The sequence below is a fragment of the Zosterops lateralis genome, assembly GCF_965231275.1.
Source record: "Zosterops lateralis genome assembly, chromosome: 1".
Taxonomy (NCBI): domain Eukaryota; kingdom Metazoa; phylum Chordata; class Aves; order Passeriformes; family Zosteropidae; genus Zosterops; species Zosterops lateralis.
Genome location: NC_139762.1, coordinates 58,465,122 through 58,489,801, shown reverse-complemented (window position 1 = coordinate 58,489,801; position 24,680 = coordinate 58,465,122). Strand labels below are relative to the sequence as shown.

The 24,680-nt window shown below is 42.0% G+C and overlaps 1 protein-coding gene across 6 annotated transcripts; it reads left to right on the top strand.

The window, feature by feature from the left end:
- Positions 1-322: 322 nt before the first annotated feature.
- ADNP2 (ADNP homeobox 2) lies at positions 323-20,801 on the top strand. 6 transcript variants are annotated; one of them, XM_083878273.1, is made up of 6 exons: positions 323-392; positions 5,751-5,907; positions 7,018-7,095; positions 7,692-7,811; positions 12,382-12,471; positions 15,400-20,801. In XM_083878273.1, exons 4-6 carry the CDS (start codon positions 7,704-7,706, stop codon positions 18,367-18,369), a joined length of 3,168 nt encoding a protein of 1,055 aa, XP_083734399.1. In that variant the 5' UTR covers positions 323-392; positions 5,751-5,907; positions 7,018-7,095; positions 7,692-7,703; the 3' UTR covers positions 18,370-20,801. The 6 variants fall into 6 exon arrangements, with proteins under 6 accessions (XP_083734399.1, XP_083734398.1, XP_083734397.1 ...); XM_083878272.1 differs by having other exon boundaries at positions 5,751-5,911; XM_083878271.1 differs by lacking the exon at positions 7,018-7,095.
- Positions 20,802-24,680: the final 3,879 nt, after the last annotated feature.

The following is a 24,680-nucleotide window of genomic DNA, read 5'->3' as shown; positions in this document are numbered from 1 at the left end:
TGGGGCATCCAGGATGCAGCATATGCAAATGAGGCTCCACCCATCATCCCAGGCAGCAGTGTTGGGTGGTCACGTGGCAACCTCACGTGATGGGATAGTGTCATCAGGCTCCTCCCCCGGGTGACGTCACAGCTCTCGCGAGAGCGCTCAGTGCTGCCCCTTAGAGGTGTGAAGGGGTACAGGTGAGCTCCAGGCTGGGCCCCGCCCATACCTGAAGTCCCGCCCCCAGCCCCGCCCACCCCCTCCGGGGAGCCAATGGGAGCACTGGACGACTCTTTCCCCATTGGCTGGCCGCCTAGCATGCAAATAAGCCCCGGCGTCACTTCCTCTGGCATATCGAGCGCCATTTTCTCTTTCTGGCGGTCGCTGCGGCGCGGGCGGCGGCGCGCGCGGTGGGTCCCGAGGGCGGCGGGCGCGGGGCGCGGCGGGCGCGGGGCTCGGGCGGGGGCGGGGCCGGGCCGGGGGCGGGGCCGGGGAGCGGCGGCGGCTCCGGGGGCAGAGCCCGGGGCAGAGCCCGGGGCAGCGCCGGGTCCTGAGCGGCGGGCGGCGGCGGGCGGCGGCGGTGCGGGACCGCGGCGGGCGGGCGGCCGCCATAGGAGGAGGAGCGGAGCAGGAGCAGGAGGAGGAGCGGCGGCGGCGGAGGCTCCCCCTGCAGCCCGGCCGGGTACGTGCGGCGGGGCGGAGCGGAGGGCGGTGAACGCCCCGGGGGCTGCGCGCCTTCTGCGAGCTCCGAGCGGGTTCCCCGAGCTCCGAGGGCGGGAGGGACGGGACGGGACGGGCCCGGCCCCGCCATGAGAGGCTCCGACACGGGCCCGGCCCCGCCGCCGCCCCGGGCTGTGGGCAGCTCCATCGCCGCGCCTCCTGCCTGTTTATTGAACTCCAGGTCCCACTTCAGCCATGCGGTGTCTAAGGAACCACCTTAATAGCTTTAAGTCTGTGGATGGATAGTTTTAACTAGTTGTAATTAATAGTTTTAATTTGAAGCAGTTTGCGGTGAGCTGTAGCAGGGGCAGGAATGGCACGCGTACGGAACCGGCACTTCATCGCCCATTAATGGGATCGGTCAATGGAATCGCAGTTTGCGGGATGCAGAGTTATGTTGGATATCCTTGTGGTGCCTCAGCAATGTATACGTTTAGAAAATGAGTTTATGAGTGATGTAAACAAACACAGCCCACACAGCACGAGCCGTGAAAGCCGCTCGGCGCGGTTGCTTTGTGGTGGAGAGCAGGGAGTGGGGAGTTCAGGTGTCCGGGGTTGGGGACGGAATAAAAGACACGTGTCTGACTCTCGTGCAGCCGGTCAGAGTCCTGTGCTGTCAAAGTTATCAAAAACTCACTCTCCGCTGATAAAATTCTCATGGCTAAATTACTGGGGAGGAATCGGTTGTTGACCTGAACAGTTTTCTGTCAACAAAAATCTGTGTTACTAAAAAGGAGTTGTAAAGAGCTATAATGAAATACTTAAAAAGACTCCTGGGGTATCGAATCTATATTCCAGAAATCCTAGTGCTCCTTTTAATAAACTTTCTCTTTAATTTTGATCAAATAAAGGGAGTTTCTTTAGCGCAATATTTAGAGGAAGTGGATAAGAAGTAAAGTATATTACAAGCTGTAATAAGACCTATTACTATAAGATACACTGTATATGACCAGCTGTAATGATGTCTGTGGTTTGTTTCATGGAAGTTTTGTAAAAAACAACGTCTCCCACAAATTACAGCAAATCTTTGGCAACAAGGAAGAGAGCACAGAGTTTTGTTATGCCTTATGTTTTTCCATTGGGACCCCCTGGGTTTGGGCTAAGTCTTACTGAGTGCTAGTGGAGTTGGTTTGTGTTTGAACACTTTGGTCCTTCTGAAACCTGTTGCACAGCCCTGGGTGGTTTTTTTTTTTTTTTTTTTTTTTTTTTTTTTTTTTCCCCCAGTTCTGTCCTCTTTCTCACTTGTTAAGGCTTTGGATTGTTTGTGCTGTGGACTGTTGTGTGCATGTGTAAAGTGCCAAGTTTTGGGGTCACACCAAGCTGGGGAGTGCAGCACAAATACAGTGGTGCTTTTTCCTGGAGTAGCTGTGCTCGGGGTGTGACTCTTCTGTTCACACACAGGTGAGGCTGACAGGTCCTGCAGGACTGAGTGTGCTCCATGCAGATGGTTACATCACCTGGGATGAACTTGGATCCTGCTGGGTTCGGGTTCTGTCCAGTGCCTAGGAGAGACTCCCAAGGGAGTCATAGCATTGTGTGAGTGCATCGGGAAGGCTCCAAGAGTTTAAATGGTAGTGTCCCTTCATGGTAGTGTCCCTTCATCTCTTCTCACCAGTCTTGGACACCAGGAACTTGGTTCTGTGTTAGTGAACTGTCGCAATAGTTATTTAAACCACAGTAGCTGAAGTTTGTGATCTAAATTAGCTTTGATTTATTAGGTAAGATGCAGGTTGTTGTGCTGCATCTTCATCTGTGTCATCACATACCTTACTGCTCTTCATTGTGTTAGCAGCTGTTGAATGTTGGGTGAGATTACCTTTATAACAGGCATGTGATTTATAGCCATGAGAAGAGCAGAATTATTGTGACCCTCAGAGATCTATGATTTGAAACACCCAGAGGTTTCTGATATAGCTGGATAAAGAGGAGTTAATTTTTTTTCTTACCTGAGATTTCTGTCAAGTTACCCTTAGATAGAAATTTGGGTATATGACTGTAAAGAGGAACTACTTTGTTCACCAGAACTGCTCTTCATAAGTTTCATTAGAATATATCTTAAATTACAACAGATTAAACAATGAACAAGAATAGCATCCATTCTAATAAATCAACTTTTTCCTTTTCGGAAGCTTTCTTCCCTCTCCCTCCATAGGTTGGAAAAGCCTTGTTGGTGCCAACGTACTCGTAAATCCAGTTGTGTCTCTTTCAGAAGGCAAGAGATAGGAGTCCAGGAAATGGAACTGACCATGTAATGTGTGGTCGAGCATGTACCCATGTGTGACTTCTTAGAGGACTTGTAAGCTTATCAGAAACAAACAAAACTGATGAAGGTAAAATGTGGCATTGCCAAGCCAAACTCACGTTCTCCTGGGCAGTTTCTTAGTGTGCCTGCCCTCCTAGCTGCTCTCTGCCATCCAGTGCTCCTGTTCCTGTCATTCTTAGAAATAGATTGCATACTTTCATTCCACTTTGAGGAGGGAAGCAGTTTTTCTTGTTTTCTGAGCTAATACTGAATTGTCAACTTCTAATGAGTTTACTATAATGAAAACAATTCTTTCCTGGTGCTTGTCAGTTCTGACAACTGCTGAAATACAAGTTGGTAAGCAAACCTTTCAAGATACTCCAACCCAAATGTTCCAAACCTATAAACTTTTATAAAAGGTATACAAGCCTTTTAAAAAGATCAAAGTCTTTATTAAAATCTCTTTCTCAGTTACTAATGACAGTTACTAGATAAAAGTTACAAGAACTAAGAATGATTCAATTTCCAAGGCAGGTACTGTGAAAGGACAATGTTCCATAAGTCTTTCATAATTTCCCTGCTCAAAGCATTCTTTGAGCAGCAGACTAAAGGCCAACCACTTAGGAGGACATCTGGAGTTCTTGCTTCTGTGCGGATTACCTGGTGTCTAAAGGAGTTACATTATGGCCATTTTCCCTGTGGATCTTCTAACATGCCTCTTTTCCTGAAAACTCTAAAATGCCTGATTATCTAGCTGACTGGATTTTGCTGGAAGTATTTGCATGCCCATTGAAGGCACATATGTGCATCTTCCTTGTGCCAGCTCCACACCAGCTCCATTTTAATTTGCTTGCAAATGCCTGCGTCCTGTGGGAGCACAAACAGAAGTGGTGTGGATTTCATGTAAGGAAAAAGGCTCTCAGTGTGAGCAATCTGTCACTGGAGGAGGTTGCCCAGAGAGGCTGCCCAACCTGACTGGCCAAAGCAGTGCCCTGGCTGCAGTTAATGGTTGAGCCTACACCCTGGACTGGGTGACCTTCCAAGGTGAATGAGAATGGTTCTGAGAAGTAGAAGGAAAAGAACTTGGCATTTTGTGATGACTTCTCACTTTGAAGAGGTGAAGTGTTAGTATTTTTGCTTTTTTTAATGCAGAGAAATGATGGTAAAAGATAGTTTGTAAACTGGTGTCTTTGACTACTGTGCAGACTGTTACCATCTTTTAGGCTACTACTGCAGCACTGCTGGAAGGGGAGAGTTGGATTTCTGATCTTTGAAAAGCCAGATGTAGTTAGTTAACTCTTATAATCTATGATAACAAATGCAGAAGTGAAAGGTTTGTGTAGTGTTGAATTAAGCTCCACTGTGTATATCATTATGGAGATGTTATCTGAACAAGCAACAAATGCAGGAATGGCTTGATGGCTAAAATGCCTGAGCAAGAATTGAATGGCCTTCTTAGAACTGAATTTGAGACATCCGTTGCTAAAATTATTCTTTTATTTTGCTAAAAACTTGCCTTGGTTCTGTTTATGAAATGGCACTGAGTCTGAAAACTCAGTGGATTATCAGTTTTTTTGAAAACAACAATTAAAAGCAGTGAAGGATAAATTTTTGTCTTTTAGATAGGCAGCATGGTAAAATGATCAAGATTCTTGGTAACCTTAGTTCAGTTTTACTGTAGTCTTTTCATGTTGAATTTGTTGGTTAAGAATGGAATATGACCAACAAATGCATGAAACCAAAGTGCAAACTAAAGTTTGAAGAATGTCCAAATTATAAGAAAAATAAATTATTAATATGAAAATGTGGATAATAAACTGCATAATAATCAAGAAATTAAACTGAGGGCTTGAGGGAATAAGCTTGGAAGATTGATCTTTTGTGACCTTTATGGTGGCAGTGTTGGTTTAGTGGATAGAGAGACTCCAAGATTTAGATTAGCTATGAAGAAGAAATTCTTAACTGTGAGCATGGTGAGGCACTGGCAGAGGTTTCCCAGAGAAGATGTGGATGGCCCATCCCTGCAGGTGTTGAAGGCTGGGTTAGACGGAGCTTTGAGCATGGGAGGTGGTCTGGAACGAGATGATCTTTAAGGTCCATTCCAACCCAAAGCATTCTGTGATTCTGGTGTGAGGTCCTTTAAGATACTTACTCCCAAGAAGGTTGTTGAAATACCTGCTGAATAACACTGCACGTGATTGCACATGGTGGCCTTTGGATTGAAGTCCAACTACTTGAGATCTGGGAAGTAATTTATATTGATGATCTTTCTGTTGTGGTGGGGTTTTGGTGTGTTTTTCTTTCTTCTGGATTAATAATTTCAGGATGATTAACAATTTTATTTCTTTCTTTCTCCTGCATTAATAATTTCAGAATGATTACTGGTTAAGAAAACTGTTGAGGTAGATGGATGTTGCATACTGCACCTTGTGGACTGTTTCTTATTTGTGAGCTAGACATGCCTCAGCAATCCATGCTTCACCTTCTTCAGCAGCATCAGTGTATGAGCTGAAAGACTGAGATGGGGGAACTGTTTCCAGTGGAGTCTAATGTGTTGAGCCACATCTCCTTCCGGCTGATCTGGGTGTGGTGGTGTCCAGTCAGCTCTGCTGTTACCTGTACTGGAACGTGGGGTTGATGTGCATAACCTGTTGTCACAGAGGGACTGATCTTAAAGGTTTACCTCGAGGCTCTGCAAATTCCTGGTGGACATCGCTTTGAAAAGAGTATTTTATGTCACATTTTTGCTCATTGCATTTTGAGAGAATGCCAGATCAGTTACTCTAATTTATTCCATTCTGTATAGGTTCCTGTTCTACACCCTCCCCAATGGTATCAGAATGTCTTCTGGACTTCTTGGTGATAAAAAACATTAGACAACAAGACTAGCGTCTGTCAAATGGGGTTCTCTCTCCATTTCTTTCTACACATCTTTCCTTTTGGGGGAGAAGAAGCGAAGAATAGTATGTGAGTTTTTAAAATTTTAATTACAAACCCCTCAATTGTATATTTTGTACATAAATTAAGGTTTGGGGGGGGGTTTACATACAGACTAGAACTTTTTTTTATATGGTTGGTGGTGTTAGGGGTTTTTTTTTGTTTGTTTGTTTGAGTTTTCTTAGGTTGGTTTTTTGTGGCTTTTTTGTTGTGGGTTTTTTTTTTTTTTCGTTTGATACTCAGCTTGTAGCTGGTGTCTTACCAGCAGGGGGATTTTGCAACTGTTGCATGAAAGTCTTATGATTGGAAGAAGAACTTTTGCATTGGCAGGGAGCTGGCTTTTTTTTGGTAAAGTACAGCTGTTCAAGACATTTGAGACTGTCTGTGCTGAAGTACTGTCTGGGGATTTCCTTTATTTCTATTTTTTTTTTTCTTTTTCCTGTTCAAGCATGTCCTGGATGGATAAATTATTTAGCAATAAGGACTAAGATGTTGTAAATGCTCCTGGATCCTGTCAGCTACTTAAGTACCAAACACTGGAGAAACTTCCAGTGACCTTTTTCAGTGCAGGCTTGGGGTTAGGTTTTGCATTCTGTGTCCATTGAAGTTTCTTAAAGCTCAGTCTGAATTGCATCTTGCTGTAATCTGGGAAGGAGATGACAAAGGCTGACACACTTCTAAAGCTGAGCCCATGGGGTTACCTTACAACTTTACAGAAGTAGAAAGTTCTGCAGGAAATCTAGATTTTACTAGCAATCATTGTAAGCATGTACATGCGTGACAGCAAACAAAATTATCAAAGAGGCTTCTCATCTTGATGATAACATTCAAGTTAAAAGGTGTTGAATTTCTCATTCCTAAGTGATAATGACAGTAATTTTCTGAATAGATCTTAGTAAAATTCTGGTGTTCACATTCTTTTACAAAAACCCTACAAAACCAGTATTTCTGCCAGGTAGATACAAGGAGATCTGAAAGAAAAATTTGGAATTTTTTGCAGATGGAAGAAATATAAAGACTTTTTCATCATCCCCCCCATTAGATTGTGTTTCCTTTAAGATCAGTCAAGCGATCTACTGGGAAATATTCATGAGCCCGCTTCTTTGGCTTAAGGATTTTGTGTTTTCATATTTAAGAAATGACATCCTGGCCCATATTAGCACCAGTGTGTCCAGCAGGACTGGGGGCAGCGATGGACTGTGCACTTGGCACTGGTGAGGAGTGGGAGTGAGTTCTGAGAAGGGAGTGAAGCTGGGAAGGGTCTGGAGCACGAGTGAGTGGCTGAGGGAGCTGAGGGTGCTTGGCCTGCAGGAAAGGAGGGAGAGCCTTATTGCTCTCTACAGTTGCCTGAAAGGAGGACGTAGCCAGGTGGGGTCGGTCTCTTCCCCCAAGTAGCAAGTGACAGGACAAGAGCGAGTTGCACCAGGGGAGGTTTAAATGGGATAATAGGAAAAACTTCTTGAGAAAAAGGGTTGCCAAGCACTAGAATGAGCTGGCAAGGGAAATATAGTTCAGTCCCCATTCCTGGAGGCATTTAAAAGACACGCAGGGGTTGTGATGAGAGGCATGGTTAAAGGTGCACTGACTGTGGTGAGTTAATGTTTGGACTCGATGATCTTAGAGGTTTTTTCTAACCTAAATATTTCTGTTCTATGATTTTTTCAGATTTTAATTCTTATTTTAACACTGTTAAATGTAAGTGTTTGTGTTCAAGTATTTCCTCCCTTTTTAAGTTCTTTTTTTATTTTTCCTCTTCTTTTTTTTCCTTTTTTTCTTTATTTTTTTGTTGTTGTGTTTTTTTTCCCCCCAGGAAAAGTGCAAAATGTTTCAAATTCCTGTTCAAAACCTTGATAATATAAGGAAGGCTCGAAAAAAGGTGAAGGCCATTCTTGTGGATCTTGGGCTTGACAACTGCAGGGAATTGTTGAAGGTAAAGCAATTGAAAGAGTGTAAATTAATCTGAAATGTAAATTCCTAACAAATATTTCACTTTTTGTTGTATATATGATGCTTCTCTGCTGTAGATCTTTTTGGAGGGTCCTTGCTTCAGGGGTTTCTGGTTACTGACTGCTCATACCCAGAGCAGGAATTTAGTGTGTTAATATATAACAGTGCAAGAGGGTGTATTTCTTAAAAAGATGTGTCATAGATGGTGCTGCATATTCTCTTAGTAATGTTTCAACAAGGAAACAGTACAGCTTCAGGAAAAAATACCACAGACTAATGAATTGTTATTTGTGTGCTGTGCAGAAACTTTTTTCAATTCTTTTAAAATCTCAAGCAGATGAGGACTTGAGTCTCCTCAAAGAACGTCCCATCACATTCAAGGGCAAGCCTCTGAAGGGACACAAATCATCAGCATTTCTGAAAATGGATAAGCCTTTAAACTTTGTGTCTGGTGAAAAATACCAAAATGGTCTTACTGAGTTTTAGTTTGGTTCTGCATCTTAAAAAGTTATGTGCAGGTGTACTGGGGCAATTCGTATAGACCTTGTAGCACTGTTGCCACTTTCAGAAGAAAACTTTGTGCATCCATCAGGAAGAATGCACACCGTGAGGTTGGCAAGCCTAATACCAGAAAAGGTGGAAACACAGCAATGTAACTCCATTTCTTAACAATAGTGTATTTCAGTGAGCTGGTGCATAGGCTGCTTTTTTTGGCTGTTGAGTACATTCACAACTTGATGTTGACCAAAGTCAAGAGTCGATTGGCTCTGTATGGAAGTACTAAAGTAGGCTTAAAACTCTATAAGGGTGCTGTTGTGTCTTCTGTGGTGATTACTTTCTGAAACTCTGTAAGTAATTGGAAAAAAATTGTTCAAGACTACATGCATAATTGATTTTGGAACATTCTTTGTCATTGCAGTTGAACAGTGTTGTATATATCTAAATACTGTAATAGCTCAAGGAAAATGAAAATGTCTAGTAATTTCCATTCACTTGCTGGTTTTGTTAATATTGCTCTGTAATCACACTTCTGACTCAGAAGCTGGGTCTGTCTCAACCATTTGAAGTAGGAATGTTTTGATGGAGACAGGTTTTTACTATGAAATTGCTTGCACTCTCTTTGACTGTTGCATGGACTTCAATGGTAAATAAGTAATAAGTTGTTTTGTATTTGGTTGGGTTTTTGGGGGTACGTATAGTGGGCATTTACTTAGTTTTGCTTAATTTTTAATAACTGGTGGTGGTGGGAAACTGGACAGACATTTCCACTGTGGGAAAACCTCTTTGAGATTTGGGCCAAAAATACTGTATTAGGGTTTTTTTGCAAGTAATTCTCCCTGAACCAAGTTCATAACTTCACTTTGTTTTTTTCCAGGTAATCTGTGGCTGATTTTGTTACAACTTTAGCAGTAGGAAAAATGGTTTTTATAGCTTGATTTTTACTTGGTTCATATGATGGTGGTATTTCTTTTTGGTAGCATGGGATGTGTGGGATTTTAATAACACTTAGAATCATAGAAGTGCCTGGGTTGGAAGGGACCTTGAAGACCATCTTGTGGGAAGTACCTAAAGTTTGTTTCTTTTCTCAAATATCGAGATTGCTTTCTGGGCTCTTTACGAAGGATCTGGACAATGTAAGAAATGGATTGAAGTATGATATGCTAATGTTGCCTTAAGTTTTAGCTTTCATGACCTGCATCTGGTCTTAAAATTGGTCTTGCACTGTTGTAATAAGGCATGGTAATGTTTGTGAGGAAGATGAAGGAATATCATGTATGACTGGTACCTCTCTGTAGCTTAGAGACCAAATGAATCAGTTTTTAGGCTAATTGATCTCTGCTAGGAAGAAAACATGATCATTTTGGCTGGAGTACTAGTTTGATTCTCTAAGTAGTGCATTTAAAGAGGCTGTAAGGTGGAGGTTTTCCTTTAATAAACTGTTTCAGCTTCTCCAACATACTGTGATCTTTAGGTGATCAAAGGGCTGGAGCACCTCTGCTCTGAGGCTGAAGACGTGCCTGAGAGAGCTGGGGTTTTCGGCCTGGAGAGGAGAAGGCTTTGGGGAGACTTAATTGCAGTCCTGCAGTGCCTGAAGAGGGCTCGTAAAATGGAGGGAGAGGGACTTCTTATATGGACAGATAGGGACAGGACAAGGGGCAGCAATGTTTGAAACTGAAGGAGGGTAGATTTAAATTAAATGTTAGGAAGAAATTCTTTATTCAGAGGGTGCTGAGGCACTGGCACAGTTACTCAGAGGAGCTGTGGATGCCCAGCCCTGGCAGTGTTTAAGGCCAGGTTGGATGGGGCCCTGGACAATGTGGTTTAGTGAGTGGCATCCCTGCCCACCATGGGACGGGGCTGGAACTAGATGATTTGTAAGGTCCTTTCCAACCCAAACCATTCCATGATTCTGTTCTATGGTTCTGTGTCATCATTTAAACTCTCAGCTTTTTATGTTTTTGTTATGGAAAAACCATGATAGTTTTAATACAAAAGGGAGAGCAGTTCTTAGTTTAAAACTATTTTTCTCTTTAACTTAAAAATACCTATTATGTGTCAGGATTAGTCAGGCTTCTCAGACAGCTTTGTTCCTTTCTTGTTACCTTTCTCTTCTGCTTTCGTCCCCTCCTGGAAGTGAGAAATGTGAGGAGGGCATAACTAATCAATGGATCTCTGTTTAAAGCAAGTGTTAACAACAGCCATTTGTACCACTGACTAATTGTATTGATAAGAATGGTTAATTTTATTAGTAGATATTCCTCTGTAGGAAATAGCTGTTTCAGCAAAATTAGATAGACGTATTATGTGTGTTTGACTTGTGGGAATCTGGTGTTTAAGTGTAGGAGCCTGTCTCTCAAACCAAAAACAACATGTTTCAGATAAGCCGTAAACTCTTAAGAAGCCTTTTTTAAACAGTGTGTAATTCACTCCAGCATGTTCAGCTGAAAAAGTTTTAGTAACTCTCAAGCCTCCATTTTCTCTATCAAAAATAGTTCTCTAAAGTTCTTGGATTTCTCTTAGAACAAGTAAAGAGTTCCAAGATTCCTGGGGTTTTTGTGTGGGGTTTTGTTTGGTTGGGTTTGTTTTTTTATTTTTTTTTTTTTAATTTTTTTTTAATTGATTGATTGAAGGGCAAATACATGACTCATTTAGTGTCTAGGTGTTGATTAGATTGCAAGGGATTTGTTTATTATTGCCCTGGGCTTTTCTGGATTCTCTCTGAGCATACTTGACAATTGAAAAGGTAGACAGTGTATTGCAGGTTCAGCTGCATTCTTCAGTTATGAAGTTAAAATCAGATTATCTCTGGCATGATGTTCTGTCTTACTGTAATCTGCTGAACACACAGGAATGCTCGTATTTGCATGGTGCAAATGGACAAGAGCCTAGTGTAGGCAGAGCCTGCATTAAGGAGGATTCTGTAGTTGTTTGATTGTTGAAGCTTTGTTTGTCCTTGTTGCTGACTATATTCTGTGTTACTGCTAAATTTCACATAACACAAACCATTAGATTTATGAATTCCACTCCTTTCATAAGGTTATCTGATCTTAAATGTTACTTATTATCTGCTTCTGCTGTTGCAGTGGGGTTTGGTGCAGAGGTGGAAATCATGCCTTTTCTAAGTATCCACAGAGTTTTGAGTGAAGAGAGATTTATGAAAGGGAAGAATGTGAGGGGGGAAGTGATGCAAGTTTTCTCTGGGTAAAGCCTGGATTTGTAGCCTGTGCTTCATTCAAGGCATTCTGGTATGCTGTTGAATCGAGTTTAGGGTCTTCAGCAATGCCCAGTAAATAGGAATCTAGGGGTTGTTCTTCTTTTTTTTTTTTTTTTTTTTTTTTTTTGGGGGTCCCATTAAGTTTGTGTTTAAATATGTGTGGGTCTTAGAAATCTGGAGATGAACTTAGTATTTTTAGAATAGTAGCTGTCTTTGGCTTGAGGAATGTAAACTGCTCTGATGGGATTAATTAGAAGAAGGCTGTAAAGGACAGTTGCTTTCCCTGACACAGTTGATGCAGGTACAGTAATACTGTCGCTTTTGCAGCTGCAGGAAAAGCAGCTCATGGAAATCAGATTCTGTGAATGTGTTTTGGTTTTCCAAGATAAAAGTATAACAGTGCTATGCAGAATTAATACTAAAGCCTGTTGTAAAGTAAATGGTAGTGGTAAGTTAATAAGAGGAAGTAACCAATGAAATATTACCAGTGAAGGAGGAGGAAGATAGAAGGGGAAAATATTTTGAGTGTTCACTGTGAACTTGGCTGGAAAAGTGGAATTCAAGTGTAAATATTTTCACTCCCTGTATTATTTTCAGTAATTATGAAATGTTCAGAATTCCTACCCTATTACCACCTAGTCATATGAACAAATATTTGAGGTAAATTAAATCAAAGATGGTCAAAGAAGTCATTTCTTTGAATGACATTTTGGGACTTTAAAGTCATCCTCTCTTTGTGTGGGTTTTTCTTTTTCTTATTTCCTATTGAGAATTTCTTTATATTCAGAAAAGACTGCAAAAGCCTTGTTTTCATTTCTTGTTTTTATTTTACCTTTAGAATCTTAAAAGTTTTGATGCAGGTGAAAACTACTTTTGTAACACTTCATGGAGTGATGTCTCTCCTTGGGAGCCTGTGGGCAAAAAGAAGGTATGTATATTTGTGACACAATTTCTGGGTAAACATGTTGGGTGGAGTTGCTGAATTTCACAGTTTTCAGAAATTAGAATATAGTTTTTTTTTTAATGGAAAAACAATAGCTCTAGTATTTGTTTTCTAAGTGCTATTAGTCCGGGAAAAATCTTAAATTTCCTGCTTAGTTTTCCCTGTAATGCAGCTGGTTATGGGGACTTAAGTTACCATTTGCAGTCTTTAAGGATACAACCCTGAACATCAGTGTTTAAGATGTCACACTAATGTTCTGCCTTTTTAGCCTAACCTAATGTGTAGTCTTAGCATGGTCTTGTGTACAAAATAGCTCCTGTTTCATTGGAAGGGTAAAAATGGGATTGTGTAGATGCAAGTGGATTAAGATGAAATTATTATTGGTGGCTTGGTATGAGGTGGCAGTGGAAAACTTTCCAGTTAGATTTGTGTTTGTGAAACAGCTTTAATTCTGTATAGCTAGACCCTACAAGAAAGGCAGAGTTGAGGTGATCAATTCTATAATTTTATATAGTAGCAAGTTTCTAAGATGCTGTGTATAGAGCAGAGGAATATGTTCAGAAAAAAAGGTAGATGTGTCAGTCCTGCTGAAGAGTCTTGGAGCCCCTCATTTCCTCCTTACAGAAGACCTGTCAGTGAAATTCAGTGTGGAGCTGATAACACATTGCTGTGGAACAGATTTGCCAAACTGTGTCTTTTGGATACTAACCTTGTGCCTATCCATTTTCTTTAAACAATTTTGGTTTATTAATGTGTATCATCTACATATCGTGCTGCCTAGGTTTGGGAGAAAAGAAGTTGGTCCTTCAGGATGTTCTACTCCAAAGTTGCTGCCGTAAGGGAAAATAAGTTGTTTCCTCCTGTAAACTCAGTAGGCTGGAGAAGATGTCTATCTAAACAAAGTTGGTGGCTTCCACCATTCATACTGTTTTTAGGGAGACATTAACAATTCCGAAAGAATGTTGGTTTTGGAGGCTGTCCTGTCTTTCTGCATGATTCTAGGTTGTGGGGAATGTGAAACTACACAACACAGAGTGTTACTGTGTTCTGGAGTAGGTTATTTGAAGGAGGAGTAGTTGAGTTTACCACAATGTCTGTAACAAGCCTTCTTTTGGCTTCATTCTTACAATTGAAGGTTGCGTTGGTCTTATGTCCAAGATGCTTTGTTTTTCCTGAGTGGCTTGTAATTCTTGTCTAATTTTCTATAAAGCTGGCATGCCATTGGTAGACTTATGAACAGAAAAAGCAGATGAGTATGCGAAGACAGCGTGCTGGCAGAATGCTTTGTAAAGTGTTGGTGTGCAAGAGTTCTGTTTCATACAGAGAATATCAAAGCAGCATACTTCCATATGCTTCTGTTCTGCTGAAAGAGAATTGTTTGGAATTTTTTCTTTGCCATTTTACTCCTTTAGAAGTAGTGAGGCATATCTTCTAGTAATGTTCTGTGTGCTTAGTTCAGTAGTGTCAGTGGCCTTTCTCCAGGTGGGATACTTCAAGATTGATGCATCTGCAGATTTGCTTTGTTACTATTTAACGGCAGCTGAGACTAGACACCTAAAGGGTATAAATAGAAGATAATTCAGCAATAGCTTAGCAGTGTGCTTCTTCAGCAGCCTTAGCCAGCTAGTGGCATTGTCTGACCCAGTGTTTTGAATTTGGAGCTTAGATTTTGGTTATCACCAGGAGACTCTCCTAGTACTGCTAGTAGATGGCTGTCTGGGCTGTCCGTTGTCTGTAGATGGCTGACTGTAACCTGCATGGCAGGTTTTTTTGCATGTGTTGTGTGACTGTTCTTCATGGTGTGTCAGTGTGACGTATGTGGATGATGTAACTGGGCTGGGTGCTGTAGTGGCAGAACAGTTTGTTCCCTTTGGGTTCTGTTTCATGAGGGCAGAAATCAGTGAGGTGAAAAACTTCTGAGGGAACAGACAGATTCCACTAGATTTTTGAGAGTGCAGATTTGTCACGTGGATGTTGCTGTGACTGGATCTGTAGTTTTTGGCAGGAGCCAGGGTTAACTTCCTGGGAAGATGATCAGATAAAATGGTTGATGGGGCTACCAGTTTTTCTGAAAGAACAAATAATGTTCATCTGGATATGAAAAGCAGTCCTGTCATGTGACATACAACTGAGGGAGCAAACCACTGCTTGGTGGAAGATATGTATTCCTAAGCAGTTAAAATGCTTTCCTGGGAAGAATGTGTATGTGCTATACTGAGCACTTTTGAGTAAGATTCCTAAAAATTTACAGTGATGGGATGCCTGGTATGTGTGAGTTCATATAAATTGTATATGTGAGTTAATACATTGTTGCTTTATCATAAAAAGGGGTTTTACTACTTTCTGTTATTTTGGCTCCGAAAGAATGTTCTTAAAAAAATCAGTTGTTTATGGCTTTGCTGGGAAGGTACATCTGAAGAGTTTTCAGTGAAGAATAAGCTGTTGAAATACAGAAAAAAAAGCCTATTCTGTCTTTTCTCTTTTTGTCCAGTAGATAGGAGCTGGCCCTGAACTGAATAAAGCTCTATAAGTGTCATATTTAAAGGGCTGCTATTCCTAATTCCTAAGGCTAAACTTCTGTGTGCATACAAGTGGAAATATAAATTCTCCCTGGCTTGTTCTGTGATTCCTGTGATTCTAAAAACAGGCAGGCTTTAGAATGACTCCTTGTGAACTAGAAGTCAACTCATTCAAGGCTTCTTAGTAAATTATAATGAAACAAAAAAGTCACAAATGTTTCTCCCCTTAAGTATGTTGTCTTTAAATCTGCTTTTCAAAACCAAAAGAAACTGAGAAGATATATGCTATACATCTAGTGAAGGCAGTTTTGACAGGTGATAGTGTGAATTTAAACAGATACCAGTGGTGTAGGAACTGGCATTTTCTAAGTGGATGTTTTTCTTTTGTTGGCAGAGATACAGGACAAAGCCATACTGCTGTAGCTTATGCAAGTTCTCCTCCAAATGGCTTACTTCTTTCAAGAATCACTTGCATCGTTACCACGAGGATGAAATGGACCAAGAGATGGTGGTTTCTTGCCCAAAATGCACGTTTTCTTCTCGTCCCAAAGTAGTGGGAGAACACATCTGGATGTTTCATTCGTCTAATAAACGAATACAGAACTATACAGTCAGCATTTTGGATGGCATGAAACAATTTAGGAGTGACATCATAAACTTCACATGTCTAAAATGTCAATTCACAGACACCTTGTATTACAACATGAAGAAACATGTGCTGATTAACCATTTTAAAAACTTACTAAGCACATATTTCGGCGAGAAATGTGATGAAAGTGCACCGAATTTATTTGAGTTGTACTGTAAAAAATGCAATGCTCCTGCAAACAGTCCAGATTCTTTAATGTACCACATCTTGACAGCTGAAACACACAGAGACCTGGAGAACAAACTTCGATCTCTGATTTCAGAACACATTAAAAAACCTGGATTTGTGAAACAAATGTATATTGCTCCAAAGCCTGCCCCAGGTGTAGCAACGGCTGCTCCATCTGCAGGACCTGCTGCTGTCCCAGTGGGTTCTGTGACAGCTCCAGCTTGCATCCAGGTTGCATTTCCACAGAACAATCAAAACCAGAGCATGGTGCAGACACAAGCAGTTCAGAACACAGTCGGACCAGTGACAGTCCTAAGTGCCTCTGGCAGCCTCCCACAGACCACCTGTCCTCCTGCTGCTACGTCCTCTCATGTTGCTCTTGTGCCCAGCAACCCTCCCGTGGCTCAGAACAGCCTTGGTATTCAGCCCTCCCCTTCGCAGCCCGTCATTGTTTCCCATCGGCTCCCTCTCCACCATTCTGTTGGGACTGTAAGTAGAACTGCGGCCCCTGCAGTTCTTCCTCTTAACCAGCCCATCAGGCCTGCACTCCTTCCTGTTAATCAACCCATTGGTACTATAAACAGTCCAATTCCAGCTGGAACACTCCCTGCTACGCAACCCGTTGGCCCTGTGAATCCATCCGTTGCACCAGGAGTCCTCCCTGTGAATCAACCAGTTGCTCCAGGAATTCTGTCTGTCAGCCAGTCCCTTGGGAACACGAACAGACCCATCGATCCCAGGGTCCTTCCTATAACACAGACAGTTGGGTCGGGTCTTCTCCAGCTTAACCAGCCTATTGCCCCTGGGGTGGTTCCTGTCACACAGCCTGTTGGTCCTGGGTTCCTTCAGCTTAATCAACCTGTTGCTCCAGCAGTTATCCCGGTAAATCAGCCAGTTCAACCTCCAGTTTCTCAAAGCACAGCTTTTTTGACTGCGGGCTCTATACTGAGGCAGTTGATTCCCACTGGCAAGCAAGTTAATGGGGTGCCTACTTTCACCCTGGCCCCCGTCTCAGTTACTTTGCCTGTACCTCCTGGTGGTGGAGTAGCGACTGTGACGCCTCCACAGGTGCCCATCCAGCTCATGCAGTCGGGGTCAGTGCCTCAGCTGTCCCAGTTGCCAGCCAATGCTCCCTCTCCTCCCGTGGTTCTGACCTCTGAGAATGTATCCTTACAGGCCTCCCCGCCTGCTCCTGAAACAAGCCAGGCTGTCAGACAGGCCAAGCAGTGGAAGACTTGCCCTGTTTGTAATGAGCTTTTCCCGTCAAATGTCTACGAGGTGCACATGGAGGTGGCCCACAAGCCACGTGAAGTAAAGGTAGAAACCCCAGAACCTCACAAACTTGCAGCTTGTGCACTCTTCCTGAGGATGACAGAAAAGGCCATCTGGTGTTACGATTGTAAATGTTTTCTCTGCGAGGAAGAGCTTATGAAACACATCTTCATGCATGGCTTATCTTGCTTGTTTTGCACAGGTACTTTCTTTGACTTAAAAAGCCTCGTGGAGCACAACAAAACTTCACACAATGGAAAAAAGCAGTTGCATGCAAGTTACAGCAACAGAGGAATTCAGCTAGGTAATGATGCTCAGGGTAGTCTTGTGTTTCCACACTTTGATTTCAACACAGTGCTACCAGATGAAGACATGGGTGAAAGAGAAGTACATCTGGTAGTGTTTGTTGGAATATGTTCAACAATTCTTGTCCCTGTTTACATCAAAGTGAAACCTCAGACGGCACAAGTGAACAGGAGATGCACCAGAAAAATGTTCACCTGTCCGTTTTGCTTAGGTACGTTTGCTGGTAGAGAAACCTATGAGAAGCATTTGAAAGAGAGGCATCATGTAATGCCGACTGTGCATACACTTTTAAACTCTCCTGCTTTCAAGTGCATCCACTGTTGTGGCGTGTACCCTGGAAATATGACTCTGACAGCTATTGCTGTACATTTGCTCCGTTGTAGAAGTGCTCCCAAAGACACCAACTCGAGCCTGAAGATGCATCTTGAGCAAACTGAGAGGAAGGAGCTGCTGTTTGTGAATGGTGAGAAACATCTCTCTGTGGTACTGAAAAGAAAGCAATCAGATTCCTGCTTTGTTGCAGAAGACCAAAGGAATAAGGAACAGCAGCCTCCGAGCTTAAATACTGGCATAGCTCTGTCTCAAGAGAACGAAGTGAATTCAGGGGTAGTGCCTTTCAAACGGCAAAAAATTAGGACTGAGCTGAGGAAGCTTCCTTCTAGTGAGGATCTTCGCTTTCTGGCTGTAGATCCTAATCAGTATGATCACAATTCATATGAGGCGCAAAAACAGTTTTTGTCAGACTACTTTCATGAGAGGCCATATCCTTCTAAAAAAGAGATGGAATTACTTTCCTGGCTGGTATCTGCGTGGAAAATTGATGTTGTATCATTCTTTGGGAAAATGAGGAATACATGCTTAAAGGCGGTAAAACATCACAAACCATCTGTGCTGATGGGTTTCAGTATGTCTGAACTAAAAAACATTAAGCACAGTTTGAATTTTAAAGATGGACCATTGGATATGTAACCCAGCTTTTTGTAACAGCTAAAAGCAATCCATAATTGCTTACTTAAAATTTAGCAGTTCATTATATTGTTTAACTTGCTGACTGGCCTGTTGAAGGGTACAGTAATACAAAAAGTATTGTTCATTTGTGACTGTTATTGTGAAAGGCACACGTAGTTGTGTATTTTAAAAGCTAAAACCTTCAGATTTAAACATCTGGAATTTGTTTTAGCTTTTTACCTTCCCTGGGAGTAGTGGGGTTTTTTTGTTGATTTTGTTTTGTTTTGTTCCAGTTCCATGTCTTTTTCTTCCCCTCCAGGCTCCCATTACATTTTTTATACCACCATGGAAAACCCTTGTCCTCGTTAAAACCAAATTTTATTTTATTTTTCTGCAGTGTCATCTTTTCTAAGTAATAAAATGTTAAATGTTGGTTAAAATAACAAGGTAAACTATGTGAAAAAGATGTATTTGATTATTTGTATTTTTAAGTCCTGATATTTTTGACCTCTTTCTGGTTTATCTACTGAAGAAGTGATTGCGGCCATTACATCCATTGCCCCTTCAAATTCCCAGTGCACTGGTAGCAGTGAAATACATGGCATTGTGGGGTTTTGTCAGTCAGGATACCTGTGCCAGTTAAGTCTGGTGATCTCTAGTTCTGCTGAGTAGTAACATGGTGAGGACTGAGGGGCTTTCACTGTAACTGAAGAGTTACAGTGAACTGACTTGAAATGGTTGTGTTATCTGTTAAATAGATCTTGCTAACCAGAAGTGTTTATCCTTTTCATTTGGTGTTGAAGCCTAGTTGTTTACCTATTGTTCAAAGCTTGGCAGCAGCATTTATTTATTTCCTTTTTCAAAAACCAGACTGCTTTGGAGAGTGTCAAATTGCTTTGATACATGGAGTATATGACCTCTGTGCACATCACTTATGTGTAGAAGCCCTTTCCAAATATCACCCAAATTTGGTGGAAAATCTGTCGTTTCAAATGAGTGTTTTGTGAGGTAGTAACTGAGCAGAGCCTACTCCCCAGCAAATTAGATTCCTGGCTTGAAGTCCCTTGGGTCAGAAATGGTACAGACTGAACCTGGATGGATTGGTAGCATCAAGACTTTAAACTGTTGAGTACCTGAGCCAATGATATTCATGTAATGATTGGTTCTTGTTGTCCTGTAGAGAGCATTGCAGTAGTGTAAAACCCAAACAGACTTACCTTGAGTATGGACTAACTGCATCTCTTCAGCAGATTACAGAAAAGCTGTTGGGAAGGTTCACTTGAGTTGAAGCACCAACTGGCGGCCACATCGAGGCCTTATTGAGTACTGTCCTTTCTGGATATGCTTGTTTTTGTCTGGCTTGTCAAAGAGTGCCTCCAATATCAACAGCCAGTTACAGAAAAAATAACCAGTAAGATGCGTTGGTTTTCTTTCCTCCTCTTCATCCCCCTCTCCCCACCTTCCTTTCTAAGAAGGAAAAAATAGGTTTCACTTGTGCCAGTGTTAGAAGGAAAGGGTGATATGCCCAAGCTTATTTCTGTTTTTTAAGATAGTAAGTAGACTTTTGCCCTGTGCCATAGTTTTTAAAGCAGATACAGAATGTTTTATTGCTGTTTCTGAAAGGGTGTGACATTTTTAGCAGAATTTGGTGACTTCCTGCCTGAGGTTCTACAAGGTGTTTGGAGTTATATTTTGGATAAAATCTTAGTATTTTCATATTGATGGCTTCAAAGAATTTTAATGTATATGTAACGTACAGTTACTTAGAGAGAACCTGCTGTTTGAAAGAACCTAGTAATTTAATAGCAGTGTTAAACAAACATAATATTTATGGGATCAGTTGCATGCCCCACCCCAAAAAGTGATTAAGAAACAGTGTTCTTATAGCCTCATAATAGCTCATTAAAAATTAAAAAATCAAACATACTTGGCCATAGCACACAGTTCCTGAAACCTGTTCAGAGGGCTTTGAGGAAGAGGGATGCTCTCTAGAAGTCCTGAAATGCAGGCACTCATTGTCACTCCAACAGCCTCTGCCCTGTGAGCCCTGTCATCCTTGGGGCAGTTCTGCTGGTACTGGCGAGACTCCAGCCTGGGGAGTCTGCCAGTGTGCATCTGGGGAAGGCTTGCCATGAATTGGGCAAGATTGTAGAGAGAACTACATGGCTGTGGGGAGCTGGGAAGTCATTTCATGGTTCATCCATGCTTGGGGGACCAAGGGAACAATCCAGTCTTACCAGTGTTTTTTTGCAGTGTCCAGTGTTGATGTTAAACATTTTATTTATTGGATTTTGATTTCACAGTTTCAAATAAACCAGATTTTTCACTTTCTCTTAGGTGTGTGTGCAAATGATTGCCTATCCATCCTCTTCCCTCTTTTAATACATTCAGAGAACCTAACATACAGTTACATTCAGTGAACGTTTCTTTTGGTGCAAAATAGCTTTTGAAGGAGACAAGAGGAACGTAAGAGAAAGTAAGATGTAGAACTTGGGTTTAGATGCTTCAGGTAGATCTTAGTGCATTGTAGTAATTATGTATTATCTCAAATATTGGTAGCTGTGGGTTTTTTAGAGGCTGATATTCCTAAATCTTATTACTAATTTGCTAACACTAAATACTTGTGGTCTTGTTGAGTGGGTACTATAGAAATAAAACCAAATGAAATTTGAGATACGAAAGTGGTGACTGAGAGTGCAGTATGGTCATGGTTTTCAGGAAAGCCAAGGAGCTTGAAAACAGCCAAGTTAAAAATCAGTGGGTTTAACTAAATCAGGCTATATGCTGTAGGCTTTTCACAGGTAAAGTAATTCGGATAGAAAGTGTTAGTCAGGAAAAACACTGCTGCCCCTGCCCGGGCTCCACATGGGCAGTGTGGTAATTGCCTCTCCTCACTTCTCCTAAGGACAGAGCCTCACACTGCTGGAAATGGATATGGGAATGGGAAACAGTGGAGCTGCCCTCTGCAGCAGACTTTACAAATACAAGTCCTTGAAGCATGTGAAGGGAGCTCTGGTCCAGTGTGAAAGGCCAGTTGGGAAGAATGCTGGTTGGCCAGGAGGATGATTGTTGCAAGTATTTATTTCATATGGCACTGAAAAAGCCCCAAATCTGTGTGTATTCTGCTTCTGAAATACATTGGTGTGGAGAGGTGTCTGTGTGTGAGCAAAAATACTTTGTTGTAGTGCCTTGAGTTTTGTGCTTGTGAAATAGTGTAATAACTTATTACTTGATTATGTAGTAGGAAGAATTATTATTATATTGGTCATGTTTCTTCTGTATACACACATGTGCTGGGAGTTAAGAGAATATTGTGTGGTAAACTGACGTTTTGGATGGGACCAATAACCAAAACACCTTCGTGGTGGGTTTTCAGTACTGTGTTCCTGTATAGAATGCTATCTACCTTCATGATCACAGAGAACTTTTTTCCCTTCAGTGTTTAAAATTCAGAAAACCTCAGATGCTTATTCAGGTAGTTGAATATAATTTTTGGGTGTGCAATTCTCAACAAAATTATCTATAAAGATATAATTCTAGTGCAGCTGGCTGCTGTGCCATTTCCAGACATATTTGTCAAACTTGAAAACTTGATTGTGGACACCTTTTTGTGGGAAAAATACTTGGTGCTAAGTAGGAAAGTACAGATACATTAAAAAAAAAAAAAAAAAAAAAAAAAGGTGTAATCTAATAGTAAGGAGGATGCCCATCTCCAAAAATCCCATAAACAAATAAAGGGCAAACACCAACACCCCTTCCCCCCCCCCCCCCCCCCCCAAAAAAAAAAAAAAAAAAGAAAAAAAAAAAGCCCAAAACAAAACAACAAAACCTCACCAAAAAAAACCCCAAAGCAAAAACCAACCCCAAACTCAAAATCTTAAGAAAATGAAAACATTCATGGCTTTCTTTAAAAGTCAGGAGAGCTTTGACTCCTGTGCAATGTGCATGTGAAAAGGACAAATTGAGTATTCATGAATGAAGGAAGACTTCGTGGTGCTGCGTTTAAAGTCGTAACACCTCACTTTAGTGCCTATTGTCTCCTTCTGTGTCTCATTCCGGCTGTTCAGATCTGACGAGCAGCCTGCAGCTGTGACTTCTCCTCATCTTACTTGGGTACCAGATCCCAAAACACATGTGACATTGTTCTTTTTGCTCTGCACTTGCCCATTTTAACATCCTGAGTGCAGGGAGGTGTCTGTGGTGTGTGTGTGTGCTTATGGTGCTGCCCGGTGTATTTGAGGAGCATGTGGGCCTCCTCTTAAGTCCACATCACCTCCTGTTCATCAAGGTTTTACCTAGCAGTATGTTTCAGAGCAGTTTGTAATAGAATGAGGGGAAGTAGAAGTCTCAAGAATCTTTGCAGGTATCATTCTTGCTTTGTCTGCTTGTCCATGAAGCAGGAGTGAGAGCAGTTCCTGCCGTCCGTGAAGGTTGAGGCTGGCAGGTGGGGTGTGCATTAAGCTGCACCGAGTAAGCCAAGGATGGGACAGCTGACAGTGTGTGTGTGTCATTGAAAACCATCAGGTTTGGACATTTCTGGAGAAAGATCTGATTAATTGCATTATCAGAATCTGTGTCAATTTGACTTACAGTCTGTTTGGAAATGAAAAAAACACTAAATTTTGAGCAAACTGATGTAAAGCATCATTGCTGTCAATTTGCTGCATGGGTGTGAGACAGAGCCTTGCTGAGGAACACACCTGTTCTGTGGTTCTCATACTGGCTGCTGCTGTATGAATAGCTGAAGAAGAATGCACATTTAAGGATGGATGGGAAAATGCCAAGACACCAACTCAGTTGCAGTCCAGAACTGTTAATAAATGTAGCAGAAGAAAGATTACACAAAAGCTAATATAGATTTTTAATTGCAGAAAAACAGTCAAAGGTGTGAGAAATTCCTCTGGCAGTTTCCAGTCTCTGCTGAGATGTGGAAGATGCACTCCTGTGGACTGGGCTCGTTATCTGTGCTGTCACACAAGGTATATATGCTAGCAGCATCACCTTTTAGCAAAGGTGATGCAGAAAGGATACTGTTGGATCCTCTGTGAAATACTAACCTGGGGCACTTTTTCATGTGTTGTGAAATTATTTCCAGGTCATGAAGGACAAGTGCCCATAGCAACTTAATTGAGTAAGTCAGTTGCATATTGTGTAGATACAATGCAGTCCATCTGCCAGAGGGCTGACATCATCAATGATGCTGGAGAGCAAGGGCTGAATTACAAGTTTTTCAGAGCTCTCGGTGTCCTCTCCTGATCAGGTTAAATAATTAAGGTTGTCAGGGCATTATGTAACCCAAACCAGGTAGTTTCTTTTGAAGGCACTGTCAGTCTGCCGTACACGTGGACATCTGTGTGCTCATGTTCTGTCTGATTGATGCTGTGTTGGCTGCACAGGATCTTCAGCAGAGCTGAAGGCATGAGGTGGGCTGGTCAGCAGCAGTCCTGCAGAGCTGTTCTGTTAGCAGAGATGGCAGAGTGTGAGTGGTGCACCTAAATCTGCTTTGTTGTCTTGTGCTTGTTTTCATAGACTTTTAGGCTGGTTTGGGCTGGAAAGGACCTTAAAGACCATCTAGTTCCAATCCCCTGCCATAGACAGGGACACCTTCCACTAGACCAAGTTCCTGAAAGCCTCATCCAACTTGGCCGTGAATGTTTTCAGGGATGGGGCATCCACAGCTTCTCTGGGCAACCTGTTCCAGTGCCTCACCACCCTCACAGTAAAGAACTTCCTCCTGATACCTGATCTCTTTCAGTTTGAATCCATTCCCCCTTGTTCTATCACTACATGCCCTTTTATTAAAAGGTCCTTCTGCATATTTCTTACCACTCCCTTCAGGTACTGGAAAGCCACCCATAAGCTGAACAATCCTCTCAAGCCTTTCCTTGTAGACAAGGCGCTGCCTTCCTCTGAGCATTTTGGTGACCCTCTGCATTTTGGAATAAGAATTTATTTCAAGGTGTCTGTCTGGACGGATCTTATTGATGTTATTAATGCTGTGAAAAGCGAAAGTCCATTAACCCAACTTGTTAATGGAGGAAAAGCTGCTGGGCAGCATTGGTGCAGAGAACCAGTATTGTACGTGAAGAACTTGGGTGCTGGGACTTCATACAGCAGCATCACAATTTATAAACATGCATGGATAAAGGTCAGCCAGTGTAGGTCCACCCAGCCCACTGCTGCTTGAGGCCAGGGGTAGCCCTGGCACAAATGGAGGTTGACGTGTGGCCACGTGTGCGTTCAGTGTGGGATTGTGCAGAGCCAGCCTTGGGGTCAGGGCTGTGAGATTGAGAAGGATTGAATGTGATTGGGGTAGGAAGACATTTTTGAGT